Raw genomic sequence first — 15,050 nt, forward strand, 5'->3', positions numbered from 1 at the left:
TTCCCTCCCCTTCTATTCCCTCTCCCAAGGGCAGCTCCTTTGTGTATGTTTAGGTATGAAATCTTCTGCTGGACTGTGTCTCCATAATGGCAGAGATAATACTATTTGTGGTTTTTTAACCCCTTTCCTTTGATAAGCCCCACACCCAAGCTAAGGCTGCAGCACAGAAAATTCACCTTTACCCGCCTTTTCCCTTTCCTTCCATACCCGTTGAGATCTGGCTTCCACCTCACTGCTCCCGAATATTGCTTTTAGGATTATCAGCCTTAATCTTAGTGATTTCTCTTCAAAACTCATTTGGTTGAACCTCTTTTTGAAACTTTCTCCTCCTTTGGTTCTGTGACTTTGCTCTCTCCTGGGTTTCCTTATATTTTCCTGCCTAATTCTTCTTAGTTTCCTCTGAGGGTTGCTCTGCTCATCCTTAAATCATGGTATCCCCAGGGCTCTGTCCCTGTTCCCTTTATAGCTTCACACATTCTTCCTGGATGCTCTCATCCACTCATAGCTTCAACTACCACTTTTATTCCAATGACTCTCCCATCATGGTGATCTCCTGTCCTCCAGGGTTGGTTCCAAATCTACCTTTCACCCAATCAACCAGTGAACTTTCTAATATGCAAATCAAAACAGGCTAAACTGTAATAAACAAACAAACAAACAAACAAACAAGCAAGCCACTTTCCTGACTGAAATCCTTCAGTGGTTCCATCACATTCCACTAGGGCAGCCCCAGTTATTTGTAGTTTCTAGAAAGCATCAAGTTATTCTGTGCCTCTGTGGTTTTGTACAGACTATTCTATGACCTAGAATGTTCTTCTTAAAGAACATTTAAAGTAACTTCTGAAAACCCTTCAAAACTGCTGATTCACTCTGCGTTTGCAATCAATTAAATATCCCAAATAACTCAAGTATAACTCACACATCAAACTTCACGTGGGCCCCTGTTTTATCAGTTCTTTCCAGATTTGGTAAATCTGCACAAAGCTAATTCCTAACTGTCTTTCTAGATCAGGGGTGGGCAAACTTTTTGACTCGAGGGCCACAATGGGTTCTTAAACTGGACCGGAGGGCCGGAACAAAAGCATGGATGGAGTGTTTGTGTGAACTAATATAAATTCAAAGTAAACATCATTACATAAAAGGGTACGGTCTTTTTTTTTTTTTTAGTTTTATTCATTTCAAACGGGCTGGATCCGGCCCGCGGGCCGTAGTTTGCCCACGGCTGTTCTAGACTGTGCTCGAATGTAAACTGTGTTAGCAGTCCTTCTCTGGCATTTCATTCTGATTTAGATGTCCTGTACACCGCCATCTCTGCATTTTACTTCCTGTTTCCATCCTTGGTTGGAATTCCTTGAGGACAGAAATTGTCCCTCTCATCTCTCTATCACCAGCACCCACTTAACATGGAGTCTTTATAAAATCACTACTTAAATATTGTAAGATAAATAGGAAATAGCCGGACTAGGAGCCCGAATGGCCAAGTGTCAGCTCTCAGGCTCTTTGAAGAGTGGCTACAATGACTGATCAAAGAATGAGCTTCGCTGACACCCAGTGTGGTTTGCCTGCTGGACATATCCTCGGCTTTTAGACATAACCCTTAAGCACTGCAAATTCCTATATGTCCCAAACTGAACTCATGCCTCATCCCTGTTCCAGTAAATCTAATTCTGTTTGCAGTCCCTAATCACGTATCATCTTTCCAGTTATCCAGGCTTAGAATCACAATCTTCTGAGTGCTTCCTTTCCCAATCATCTTCTAAGTTCTGTTGATTTTATCTCTTCAGTGTATTTTTTATCCTCTAACCTCCTTCTCCCCTTTACAACTTCTCCCCTGGACTGGAAAGATGCTTGGTCTAGGCTGAGGAACCGCCAGTGATATGGATGGGGTGGTTGACAGGGCCCTATCACTGAGGAGGCCTGGCATTTATCCGGGTAATCTCCAGCCTTTAGGTTCCTTACCGTCAGCTCTAGCTCTTGCATCCCTCTGGGTATGGCTGTTGGCTGGGCTCCCTGGGAGAGCAGAGCCTGGATCCATCAGCTGCATCAGGGAGCCTTGCCCAGAAGCTCTGAGGACAGCAGGTGACATCTCACTGGACTGGGGGCCCTGATAGACCTGGGTGGACCAGGGCTCTGAGCCAACTAAGTCCATGCCTGGCCCCATGGGCATAGGTGGTAGACTATGGCTACAGTGAGTACCCTCATCCAGCGAGCCCACCCTATCTTGTTGGGCTTCTTGAATGGGTGAGAAATCCTGGGAGGAGTCTCCAACGCTCACTCGAAGTGGGGGGGAGCCAGAGCCTGCAGCTTTCTTCCGGCCTTTGGCGAGCTCAGCAAAGGAGGTGACCCGCTTAGGTGGGGAGCTGGACCCGGCCAGAGCTGTGGGGCCCTCACTCAGGCGCACTGGGCAACTCAACATGCGTTCCAGCGAGCCCAGGCGGACAGGAGGGCTGCGCTCCAGGCTGCGATCATAGCTTCGAGAGCGCTGACGTCCAGTGCCAACGTTGGGGGGTGAAGTATTAGTGTATACTTGCCCCTCAATCACAGTGGGGTCCGTAGGAGCTTCAGCTTCCATGGGCCTCACTTGTTCCTCTGGTTGGGCTTCTGGCTTCTGGAATAGATAATACTCAGAGGGCTGGTTAGGGCCAGGGTCTGGGGCAGAGCTGGGTACAGGACTTATCTTGGTGTGTTCCTCCGAGCAACTGGTGATGGAAGAGCCAGCAGGGCTTGGGGATGATTGGGAGGACAGATCGCAGGTGACAAGTTTATAGTAATTCTGTGTGGCCACAACAAGACGGGCCTGGCTCTGGAAGCAGGCTGTGAGGTCAGCCACAGCTGGGCAGGGCTCACAGTGTGGGCGGTAGGAGTTGCAGTTGGCATCGAGCTCAGGAGATGAGGCATGAGGACAACCATAGCTCCCCTCCCTTTCTCCACTATCAGGGTGATGGGACTCATAAGACATCTTAGACTCAGCTGGGGAGGGTTGCAGGTCCAGGTAGAAGGCGCCAGGGTCTGAGTGGCTGCAGAAGGAAGAGTCGCTGCAAGATTGTGGGGCAGAGTTGAGATTGGCATGGGAGTTGCCATGCGTCTTGTTGTAGAGGGTGCTGAAGGTGACCAGTACACCATCGGAGCTGTTGCAGGAGGAGTCACTCACATAGCCCATGGACTGGTCAGCCGCCTCAGACTGACTGGATGTGCTACTGCAGCGGCAGTGCTGGGGCCCTGAGCCCGAGCATCCAGGGTTCCTTGGGGATTCATCTGAACTGAGCTTCCACTCCTGGTCAAAGGAAAAGCCAGAGGTATCACTGGCTCCACCTCCGCTGCCACTCCCACCAGGTCCCCCACACTCATCCAGCTCCATGGTCTCTGTTTCCAGCTCTGGCTGGCAGCAGTGGTTCCTGCTGCACTGCTGGGGATCCAGGGTTGTCACCGGCTCCTGTTCCTGCCCCTCCACCACTCCAGCCCGACTCTGTGTTGCCCCCCATGGCCTGCCGGCTCTGGGGCCAGGTGGTGGCAGCTGGAAAGAGGAGAGATGGAAGGCGGGCTGGCCGGCTCCATGCAGGTGGAAGGACTGCTGGGTGGCACTGTCACCAATGCTGTCATCATATAGGTCACCGAGTCCTGGCTCAGCCACACTCCCCTGCAGCAAGAAGGGATTATGTCGCTTAGAGGCCCCAGGGCCTCTTCCATCCCGACCCCGACTCTTGGTGCTGCTGTCTGCAGACCGTGCAGATCCCCCTGGAGCAGAGTGCAGACTGTTGTATAGCAGGGAGTCAGCTTGTCCTAGGTCTTGTTCAGGTTGGGTTATGCCCAGCTCAGGTGGGCAGAAGGGATTGGGTCTTGTGCTCCCACTACCTCCACTTGCCCCCCCACAGCACTGCCTGTCTGGGACTTGACAGTGTACCAGGGGGATGTGGTGGACGATGAGGGTCTCTCCAGTAAGCTTTGGGGGACTATCCATTCTGGAAAGTTCGAACAAGGGCATCAACAGCACCAGACACTGCCCCCGGAGCCCGATGGGGCAGAACGCATTTCATCAGGAGAGCTTGGCACCTGGAGAGAGAGGGAAAGAAAGGGAAGCTAATGTCACTTCCCTGGAAGTCTGAGACATGCCCTTCCTCATATGATTTTCAGATGAAGAAAAGCCCAAGGGGAGAAAAGACTCAGAGTCAAGATGGAGCTTGATAACACAGCCCAATAGGACAAGGGGTATCCCAACACACTTTCTGCATCATACAGGTCCAGCCCTTGAGGTCCCCCTTCATTTTAATTTTACCAGGTGTCTACTGTGAGCCAGGCCCCCCGCTTTTTAAAATATATGTTATTGATTTTTTACAGAGAGAAAGGGAGAGGGATAGAGAGTTAGAAACATCGATGAGAGAGAAACATTGATCAGCTGCTTCCTGCACATTCCCTACTGGGTATGTGCCCACAACCAAGGTACATGCCCTTGACCGGAATCGAATCTGTAACCCTTGAGTCCGCAGACTGATGCTCTATCCACTGAGCCAAACCGGTTAGGGCGAGCTAGGCCCCTTTTAATGCCACATATGAAGATCTGGGGATCTCAGGGACAGCATTTTCTTCTTATCGAGGACCCTATTCTTAGCTGTAAACAAGGACTAATCCTCAGTAAAATAAAAAGTATGAATAGTAAAGTAACTAAGAAAACACCACTAGGGTGTCCGATATGGTGCTAAGCACTAAGGGGATACAGAGATGCCTTAGACACAGCGACAGCACAGAAGTTTACAGATGAGGAGGAAATCACAAATTCTAAATCATGTCCTAATAGCAATAAATTACAATTCTGCAAGAAAAATATTTTTAGGTATACTCTGTCATTTGACCCCTATGTCATCTTAGGCTCCTTTTCTCCTCTTCTAAACCCCAGAGTACTTGCCCCTCTCTGATGGCTGTGGGCTAAGATCCTCACTCTCCCTACTACTGTACTGACGGTTCTTGAATACAGAGGCCAACGTGGGCATTAGAGTGACTGCAAGTATGGCTGATGCCAACTTCTTCCTTCTCCGTGGAGGCGGGGTCTATTTCTACCTCCTTTCTAGCACTCTAGCACAACATCACATAGGCCTGGCAAACATAAGAGGCATAATACATTCTTAATATTTGTCTAGCGCAGGATATAGATCTTCTGAAGTATCCAAATTCTGCTCAGTTTTAGCCTAGAACTTTCATTATGGGGGTCCTTTAGAAAATCTTCTCTCCCCAGTTTTACCTCTGATAGGTTAAGGTTCTCTCTTTTTCAAGGTTTCCAAGTACACAGAGCCCCTTTGAGCTTCTCTGGTCTCCTGGCCAGACTAGGCGAGTTCTGGTCTCCTGTGCTACCAAGTTCAGATCCTAACAGTCTTTACTTGCTCTGACTCCTCATATCCAATGTCTCCTCATTCATTCATTCATTCATTCATTCATTCATTCATTTTTCTCTTCCTTCCCTTTTTATTCCTGTCTTTTTCCTTTCATCCACCATGAGTCTAAATCTCCCATCATTTAGACTCATTTAGTTAAACTCTTAATACTACCAATTCTTAAAAATTTAACTCATTTAGATTAGAGGATCACAGCTCTTCATGTAAAGTACAATAAAGAGTTAAGCAAGTTCATGCTCAAAAACATGAACAGGTAATACATGAGATAAAAAATTCAAATGCTACAAAGACTGAGAAACAGCGATCAGGCTATCAACCCCCAGAAGGAAAGTAGGGGAAGGTGGGGGTAAGGGTAAGAGATCAACCGAAGGACTTGTATACACGCATATAAGCCAAACCAATGGACATGGACAACAGGGGGATGGCAGCATGAGTGTGTGGGGCGGAGGGGGGGGGGGGGGGGCGGGGGAGGTTGGGGGTTAATGGGGGGGGGAATGAGGACACATTTGTAATACCTTAACTAATAAAAATAATAATAAAATAAAAAAATAATAAAAAAGTTCCCATTTGAAAAAAAAATTCAAATGGCTAATAAATACATGTGTGAGGGACACAGTATTATGATATAACTATGTGTGTTAGGTTCAATTACATTAAAATTTAAAAGCAAGTATTTATCATCTTTTTTCTTCCTTTCTGAGAGGAAGGTTCCTTTTTTGGACTTCTAAACTTATTTGTGTGGATTGGGGTAATGAGTATATATGGAGGAAGGCAGAGACTAGAGAGGCTAAACTGAGCTATAATATTAAAAGTTATAGAAACATGGGAATAAATCTTTGTTATCTTGGATTAGGTGATGGTTTCTTAGATATGACACCAAAAACATAAATGATAAGTGAGAAAACAAGTACGGTAAGATGAACTTCATAAAAATTAAAAACCTTTGTGCCTCAAAGGATACCATCAATAACATGAAAAGACAACCCACAGAATGGGAGAAAATATTTGCAAATCATATATCTGATAAGAGGTTTCTGATCAGAAGCCTAGCAATTAAAAATAAAAGATATATAATCTGCCCTGGCTGGTGTGGCTCACTTGGTTGGAGCAGTATCCATGCATGCTTCAAAAGGTTGCTGGTTTGATTCCTGGTTATCGCAAATACCTAGGGTATGGGTTCATCCCTGGTGGGAGTGTGTACGAGACGCGACTGATCAATATTTCTCTCACACATTGGTCTTTCTCTTTCTCCTTTTCCCTCTCTCTAGGACCAGTGGGAATTAAAAAAAAAAAAAAAAAAGATGGCCCCACCGGTGTGGCTCAGTGGTTGAGTGTCGACCTATGAACCAGGAGGTCACAGTTCGATTCTGGTCAGGGCACATGTCCAGGTTGTGGGCTCGATCCCCAATGTAGGGTGTGCAGGAGACAGCTAATCAATGATTCTCTCTCATCATTGATGTCTCTATCTCTCTCTCCCTCTCTCTCTGAAATCAATACAAATATATTTTATTTTTAAAAAATATGTTTTATTGATTTTTAGAGAGAGAGGAAGGGAGAGGGAGAGAGGGATGGAAACATCTTATCAATCGGCTGTCTCCTTCACACCCCCTATTGGGGATCGAGCCTGCAACCTGGGCATGTGCCCTGACTGGGAATCGAACCAGCAACCTCTTGATTCCTGGGTCGACACTCAACTGCTGAGCCACACCAGCTGGGCAATACAAATATATTTTAAAAAAAGATGAGACAGTCTCCTCAATAAATGGTGCTGGGAAATTTGGTCAGATACATGCAAAAAAATGAAACTAGACCACCAACTTACACCATACACAAAAATAAACTCAAAATGGATAAAGGACTTAGACGTAAGATGGGAAACCATAAAAATCTTAGAAGTAGCCATAGGCAGCAAAATATCAGACATATATCGTAGCAATATCTTTACCGATACAGCTCCTAAGGCAATGGAAACTAAGGAGAAAATAAACAAATGGGACTACATCAAAATAAAAAGCTTCTGTACTATCAACAAAACAACAAGAAAGCCCACTGCATGGGAGAACATATTTGCCAATGTTATCTCCAATAAGGGTTTAATCTCCAACATTTATAGGGAACTCATACAACTTAACAAAAAGAAGATAAACAATCCAATCAAAAAATGGGCAAAGGACCTAAATAGACACTTTTCGAAAGAAGACATACAGAAGGCCATGAGACATATGAAAACATGCTCAAAGTCACTAATCATCCGAGAGATGCAAATCAAAACAACAATAAGGTACCATCTCACACCTGTCAGAATGGCTATCATCAACAAATCAACAAACGACAAGTGCTGGCGGGAATGTGGAGAAAAAGGAACACTCGTGCACTGCTGGTGGGAATGCAGACTGGTGTAGTCACTGTGGAAAACAGTATGGCGTTTCCTCAAAAAATTAAATATGGAACTTCCATTTGACCCAATAATCCTACTTCTAGGAATATATCCCAAGAAAACAAAAACACCGATCAGAAAGGATATATGCACCCCTATGTTCATAGCAGCACAATTTGCAATAGCTAAGATTTGGAAACAGCCTAAGTGCCCATCAGCAGATGAATGGATTAGAAAGCTGTGGTACATCTACACAATGGAATACTATGCTGCTGTAAAAAAGAAGGAATTCTTACCATTTGCAACAGCATAGATGGAAATGGAGAGCATTATGCTAAGCGAAATAAGCCAGTCAGAGAAAGATAAATATCACAACATCTCACTCATTTGTGGAATATAATGAAAAACATAAACTGATGAACAAAAATAGAACCAGAGTCACAGAAGCATCGAACAGACTGTCCCACCTATGAGGGAAGGCGGGGGATGAGGGGATAAGAGATCACCCAAAGGACTTGTGTGCATGCATATGAGCATAACCAATGGACACAGATGGGGGGTGGTGAGGGCATGTGCTGGAGGGTGGGGGCGGCCGGGGAGTGGTCAATGGGGGAAAAAGGAGACTTATGTAATACTTTAAACAATAAAGAATTTTAAAAAAATGTATAACCCAATTAAAAACTGGGCAAAGAATTTGAATAGACATTTCTCCAAAGACCTACAAAAGGTCAATAAGCACATGAAAAGATGCTCAATATCATTAGTCATTAGAGAAATAAAAATCACAACACTTCACCCCCACTATGTTAGCTAAGATAAAAGACAGTAACAAATGTTGGTGAGGATGTGGAGAAATTGGAACCTCAAACATTGCTGCAGCAATGTAAAATGGTGCCATGCGGCCACTTTGGAAAAACAGTCTGGCAGTTCTTCAAAATGTTAAACAAAGTTACCATATGAGCCAGCCATCCTACTCCTAGGTATATGCCCAAGAGAAATTAAAACATATACTTACACAAAAGCTTGTATATGAATATTCATAGCAACATTATAAATATGTACAGTAGCCAAAAAAGTGGGAATACAAATGTCCATCAACTAATAATAGATGGACATAATGTAGTATATACATGTAACAGAATATTATTTAGCAATAAAAGGAATGAAATACTAATACATGCTACAGCATGAATGAACACTAAAATGCTAAGTGAAAGAAAGCAGTCATAAAAGGCTTCTTTGTGTGATGCTGTATGAGTCCATTTATATGAAATGTCCTCAACAGGCAAATCAACAGAAATAGAATGTAAATGAGTAGTTGCCAGGGACTGGAATCCTGGGATGGGGAATGACTGCAAATGGGCATGGAGGTTCTTTTTTGGGGTGATGCAAATACTCTGAAATTAGACAGTGGTGATGGTTACAAAAGTCTGTGAACAAAATCAAAACCGGAATTTTATGGTATGTCATTATCTCTCAATTTTATAAAAGGGTGGATTCTATGGCATATGAATTATAACTTAATAAAGCTGTTATTTAAAATTGATGTTTCTATCTCTCTCTCTCCTTCTCCTTTCCTCTCTGAGATCAATTAAAAAATATATTAAAAAACAAACAAAAAAGTTTTAAGATTTATTAAAAGAAAAGAAAAGAGAGGAACAGCCACCTTAAAGTGTGGAGTTTTGTAGAGAGAGGTAAAATGGATTTTTTAAAGTTTTGCTATGAGATCATTTTCTCTTCACTCCTCCCATCTTTTCTATTCCTTTGCCGAGAAAACTTTGGGCTCAAATACATATGCCACAAAGATAACAGAAAGTTGGCAACACCCTAAAATTTCAATAACAGTCCATTTAAAAATGTACAGAACAGGATATCATTAAAATAATGTTGTGTTAATATGACTATTGACTTGGGAAAATGTTCACAAAATATTAAGTGAAAACAGCAGATCACAAACAGCACTACAGTCTGACACCATTTTTGTAAATAAATATATCTAAATCCGTCTTAGTGCAGGCTGCTATAACAGTACCTCAGACTGGGTGGCTTATCAAAGGCAGAAATTTATTTCTCACAGTTCTGGATGCTGGGAAGTCCAGCTTCAAGGTGCCAGCATGGTTGTGTCCATTGGTACATACTGGCACCTTCTTGCTGTGTCCCCACAGGGCATAAGGGACAAGGGCTCTCTTGGGAGCTTGCTTTATAAGGGCACTAATCCCAATGACCTCCCAAAGGCCCCCCTCTTACTCTCATTACCTTTGGGAGTTAGGATTCAACATATGAATTTTGGGGGACACAGACATTCAGACCACAGTGGTATGCATGGAAGAAAATTCAAAAGCATATACAACAAATGTTAACAATGCTTATCTCTGTTGAGTGATTTTGGATTATTTTTAATTTTATTCTTTTGTTTCGTCTTTATTTTCTAATTTGTATATCATAAATACCCATTACATACATAATTCAAACAGTTTTTTTTCCCTTTAAACACCACAGATACCATGGTTCAAGGGTTGGGGAGGGGGCTTCCCTTTACATATGGTACTAGGTTTCCCTAGGACCCAGGCCATAATCCAAGGTCTGGACTAACAGGAGCATAGAAAACTTTCTTGTACATATAGTAGTAATTTAGTACCTATGGGCTACAGCCATCACTTGATTTTCAAAGAATATTCCCCCCCTTTTAAAGCACCATTTTCAAGAGGCATTCACAAGTATATACACCTAAGAATTTATGATTCTGACCCACAAAACTATTACTGGGTCATACATGCATTCAAATGGAAAAACATAGTGACATACAGAGTCTAGACAGAAAGCTGATCCTCTCAACCAGGGACAAGGAACAAATGGATATGGAAGGTGATGAAGAACCTTTGGCTGGAGGGCTCTGACAGTTGTATTATAATATCATGTTTACATATCTGTCTCCCAGACTGTCCTTGAGGTCAAAAACTGTGATACAGCTAACTTTGTGTCCCCAGAACCCACACATACCGCTTGGAACACAGTAGGTGCTTGGTTATTTGTTGACTACAATTTTATCCATTTAAAAATTGACTTGTCTTTTTCTTTTTTTTAATTGAAGTTAGGAGTTTTTAAAAATTTATTCTGGATATAAGACTTTTTCAGGTATACAGGGTGTTCCTCCAAAATGTATACACACTTTAAGAGCTGATAGCTTAATTTTGAAAATGAAATGTATTTTAATAAACACTGCCTTTAAAATTACTCAAAGTGCGTGCATACATTTTTGGGGGACACCCATTATGTCTTGAAAATATCTTCTCTCAGCCTGTGGCTTTGCCCATTTGTTTTCCTAATGGTTTTATTTATTTTTTCAAATAATAGAAACTTTTTTTAAAAAGAAACTTTTAATTTTATAAAGTTTCATTAAGCCTTTTTTTTTCTTTTAGGGTTAAAGCTATGTCTCATCTAAGAAATCTTTGCCTATCCTAAGATCATAAATAAAATTTCCAGTTTTTTTCCTTAAAGCTGTATAATTTTAGCTTTTAATTTAGGTTATACCAAATCTTATTTTAAGTATAAAAGTCTTTCACTGGTTTATTTTATTTTATATTTTTGTATCTCAGGGGTCTTACTCCTTCCTGATTTCCACACAACCAAGGGAAATGCCTGCCAATCATTCCTCCATAGACAACTCTAGTTCAGCCAACTAAGGTGAAGTTCTGTAGGCATCTCGTGAGATTTTACATCCATGCGTCCCCCGCCCTCAAACTTTCACACGCACATTTTTATGTATGTCGTCTCACTGATCCTCACAACTCACCAAAGTGGGCAGAACCACTCTCATTTTAAAAACTAAGGAAATCGACACCCAGAAAAATAAAATGACTTGCCCAAGATCACCATGAATAAATGACACAATTAAGATGGGCCTCAGGAATCCTAGCCTTCGACATTTTTTCCTTGCTCAGTTAAGAATGTAATGATAATATATTGTACAGGTGACTTATTTCAAATACCACAGAGCACATTTAGCAAGAACACACCTCTCTGACTTCTTTCCTGGGAGTGACTTGTTTGTTCTATAACAAGACAAGCTTAATCCTGTGGCCCATGAGCTCTAATAAAGGTGAAGAGAAAACAAGGAGGTGGAAGAGCTCTTTTCATAAGAGCTTCTTACATAATTTGCATTTACCCACTTTCCTTTTTCTAATCCCACTGTCCCTTTCATATCACTGCCCCAGGCTCTAATAACACTCTTCAATCCCACCTCTTGCCCTAGTTCCCAGCCCTCATGTCTCTGCCCCATTCACAGTTCCCCAAACCCTTTCCCCTGCTCTGAAGTTCATATTCCTCAGTGCTTCCTGGGAACTAACACCTTCCTACAACTTCCCAGTATACTCCTCAACCATATATGTGCATAATTAGGATATTTTCCCCATTGATTCTAGAGAGAATGGGAGGGAAACATTGATGTGAGAGAGACACATCGATTGGTTGTCTCCCGCACATGCCTCTATTGGGGCTGGGGAACCTGCAACCGAAGTACATGCCCTTGACAGGGAATCAAATTCAAGACCCTTCCGTCTGCAGGCTGACACTCTAACCACTCAGCAAACTGGCCAGGGCTTAGTGTATGTTTTTGAATCTCCCACTAGGGTGGTCAAAGGAAATGAGAATTTAAGGAACTCCTTCTATCTGCTCAGCAATAGGGTAACTCTGGGCAGGAAAATGTTCCTAAACTTCAAAGACAGGTTTCCCTGACTTTGATCAATAGCATTTTCAGCCACAGAACCCCTCCCCTCTTTCCTTGGCCTCCTAAAGGAGGATGGGGAAGACAGCCATGCTCAGCCGCTGCTCTGCAGCAACCTGACCTTGACCTGAGGCCCCAGGAGGAGCCGCAGTAGGACTGATAACCTTTTTCCTGCCAGGGTCCTCTTGTGGGCAGGAATGGAGAGAAGAGAGCAGGAGGGTGAATTCGGGAGTGTCAGCTTACGCTCAGGTCTCTTCCTGTTAGAAATCTAAGTCTGTATAAGAAGACTGATTATAACAGCTCAGGTGCCCTAGGCATTACAGGGACTGCCCCTCCTCCTTCCCCCACACTGTGGAGCCTCTTGGTCAACATTCTTTTTCACACCATCCATCCTTATGGAGCCTGGTGGTTCCCATAGTGCCAGACGATACAGTATGTGTGTCTGTGTGCATGTATGCATGCGTGGAAAGAAAGGATGGGCTGCATGCTTCCCAGCCCTTCCTCTTGAAAGCTGCATGGATCCTTGCTTATTCTCCATCATAAACATACAACGGTTCTAGCGGTGTCTCCTCCCATTAAGCCTTTGTTTCTAGATCTGACCCTCTCCGCCGGACCGCACTATAGCAGCTTCATTAGAAATGCCCAGAAAGGAAGGAGAGGCTCTTCTACTTCTACACACACACACAAAGCATTAGCCCAGCCTCTGCTTCTACCCATATCTGCACCGCAGCCCAGATATATGCATGGATGAGCTCGTCTAATGTCTGCCTCTCATGCTCGATCTCACTCTCTTTTTAGGAAGGACAAAGCCAACCCTAGAAACTAGGGTCCGAATGTGCTGATCCGTTATCCTTCGATGGCGCCCCGCCCCTCCCCCAGCCCCGCTGAGCCATACCTCTGTAAGGAGCCGCGCTGAACCCCAAGCTGCTCCGTCTGCACTCGGACCAAGCGCTACCGTGACAGTTCAGCTGAGGGACCACACAGCGGGGACGGGGCTGGTTTCTTAAGGTCTGATTTCTGTTAATACAATGGCATCGTTGCTAATGCAAGGAGGCTGCGCAATCCCAGCCCCAATATCCTTGCTGCTGCCGCTGGTGCTGCGGTGACGTTGCTGCTAAGGGAAGGGGGGAGGGAGAGGAGCGGGCGTGCCCACAGCACCGCTCAGCCTCCCTCCCTGTCAGTCCCCGAGGGCCTTCAGCCTAGGGAAGGGGGAGGGCAGTCAGTCGCTGCGAGATGGGAACTCTCACAGCAGCCAAGGAAATTAGGGGGAACACTGGGCCTCGCTCCTCTCTTGTCCTTAAGAGTCTCAGGAAAAAGTCTGGGCAGAGGCTTAGAGTTTCCTTCCTTCCTGCGGCCCCTCCTTTTAGATTTTAGCCAGAAACCGCTCCCTCCTCTTTCTGCCCACTCTGAATGACTTCTTGTTTTCCAGCTTTTCCCTTTCACTGGGATTCCAGACTAGCCTCAGGGTGGAGCCGCCAGCTGGGTGGGGGTTCCTGAAGCCCTGAAGGGAGGCTTCGGGGACCAGCAGTCACACCAAGTTCAGTCTTTAAGGAGGGGATGCCCGTCTGGACTTAGCCTCTTAGTCTGTTTCAGAAAAAAGACTGGGTCAGCCCTAGCCGGTCTGGCTCAGTGGCGGACTGAAAGGTCCCGGGTTCAATTCCGGTCAAGGGCATGCACCTTGGTTGCGGGCACATCCCCAGTAGCAGGTGTGCAGAAAGCAGCTGATGGATGTTTCTCTCCCATCGATGTTTCTAACTCTCTATCCTTCTCCCTTCCTCTGTAAAAAGACTGGGTCATAGGCAGGCTTCTTCTACACACAGGGCCGTGGTGAGCCTTAGGACCAAGCTGGCTGCAGGGCTCCTTCCTAACACAGGGTCTGCAGGATCTTCAGGGGGCCTGCCAATGTAAATGGAGTAGAACCGTCCCCTCTCACCTAATCAATCAGTTTTTGGTCAGTGCTGAGTAGGGTCTGTGGGGAGGCAGCATCCATCCAGGCCAACAGGGTGGGGAGCCTATTTTCTAGGGAAAGGAAGTGGTCTCCCCTAGGTCAGAAAAAAAAAAATCTCTTCTGCCTGTAGACCTATAGAGCCCTTTAACCCTTCCCTGCTTCACCCTCCTCAGGTTCTGGGCCAGGTTTGTGGGAATCAGTAAACAGGAGAGAAGCCACAGCCAGAGCCAGTTACATAGTAAGTAGCAGCATGTCTCTGTCCACTTCATGCCACTGCCCCCTGCTGCCACCCTTGAACACAGAGGTGGTCTCAAGCTGGGCTTGGCCCCTAAGCACTAGCCCTGCGTAGGGCTCCTCCCAGTGGTGACCACTATCTGGACTCCATAGCCATGCCCTTGGATTTCAGGTCACTAGAGAGAAGGCTTGGGTCCACTGGCCAGGAACATAGCAGCCACCACACAGGATCCAGGAGAGATAGAGTTCCTTTCCCCTCATTGCTTCTTCTATATCCGATGACAGTGGTCGGCAAACTCATTAGGCAACAGAGCCAAGTATCAACAGTACAACGATTGAAATTTCTTTTGAGAGCCAAATTTTTTAAATTTAAACTATATAGGT

The 15,050-nt window shown here is 44.7% G+C and overlaps 1 protein-coding gene across 3 annotated transcripts in view; it reads right to left on the reverse strand.

The window, feature by feature from the left end:
* Positions 1 to 15,050, reverse strand: part of RUSC2 (RUN and SH3 domain containing 2) — a 54,490-nt gene that overhangs the window by 9,060 nt on the left and 30,380 nt on the right. The window contains exons 1-3 of one of the 3 annotated variants that reach the window (XM_070431259.1): positions 13,380 to 13,590; positions 3,902 to 4,050; positions 1,960 to 3,637 (exon numbers count right to left, since the gene is read on the reverse strand). In XM_070431259.1, coding sequence (XP_070287360.1) covers positions 1,960 to 3,637; positions 3,902 to 3,982 — 1,759 coding nt within the window. In that variant the 5' untranslated portion in view covers positions 3,983 to 4,050; positions 13,380 to 13,590. Of the gene's footprint in view, positions 1 to 1,959; positions 4,051 to 13,379; positions 13,591 to 15,050 lie in introns of those variants that run through there. The other 2 variants (XM_070431257.1, XM_070431258.1) reach the window with 2 other exon arrangements.

This window comes from Myotis yumanensis, unplaced genomic scaffold (assembly GCF_028538775.1).
Source record: "Myotis yumanensis isolate MYYU_CA2020_CCGP unplaced genomic scaffold, mMyoYum1.0.hap1 SCAF_12, whole genome shotgun sequence".
NCBI lineage: Eukaryota > Metazoa > Chordata > Mammalia > Chiroptera > Vespertilionidae > Myotis > Myotis yumanensis.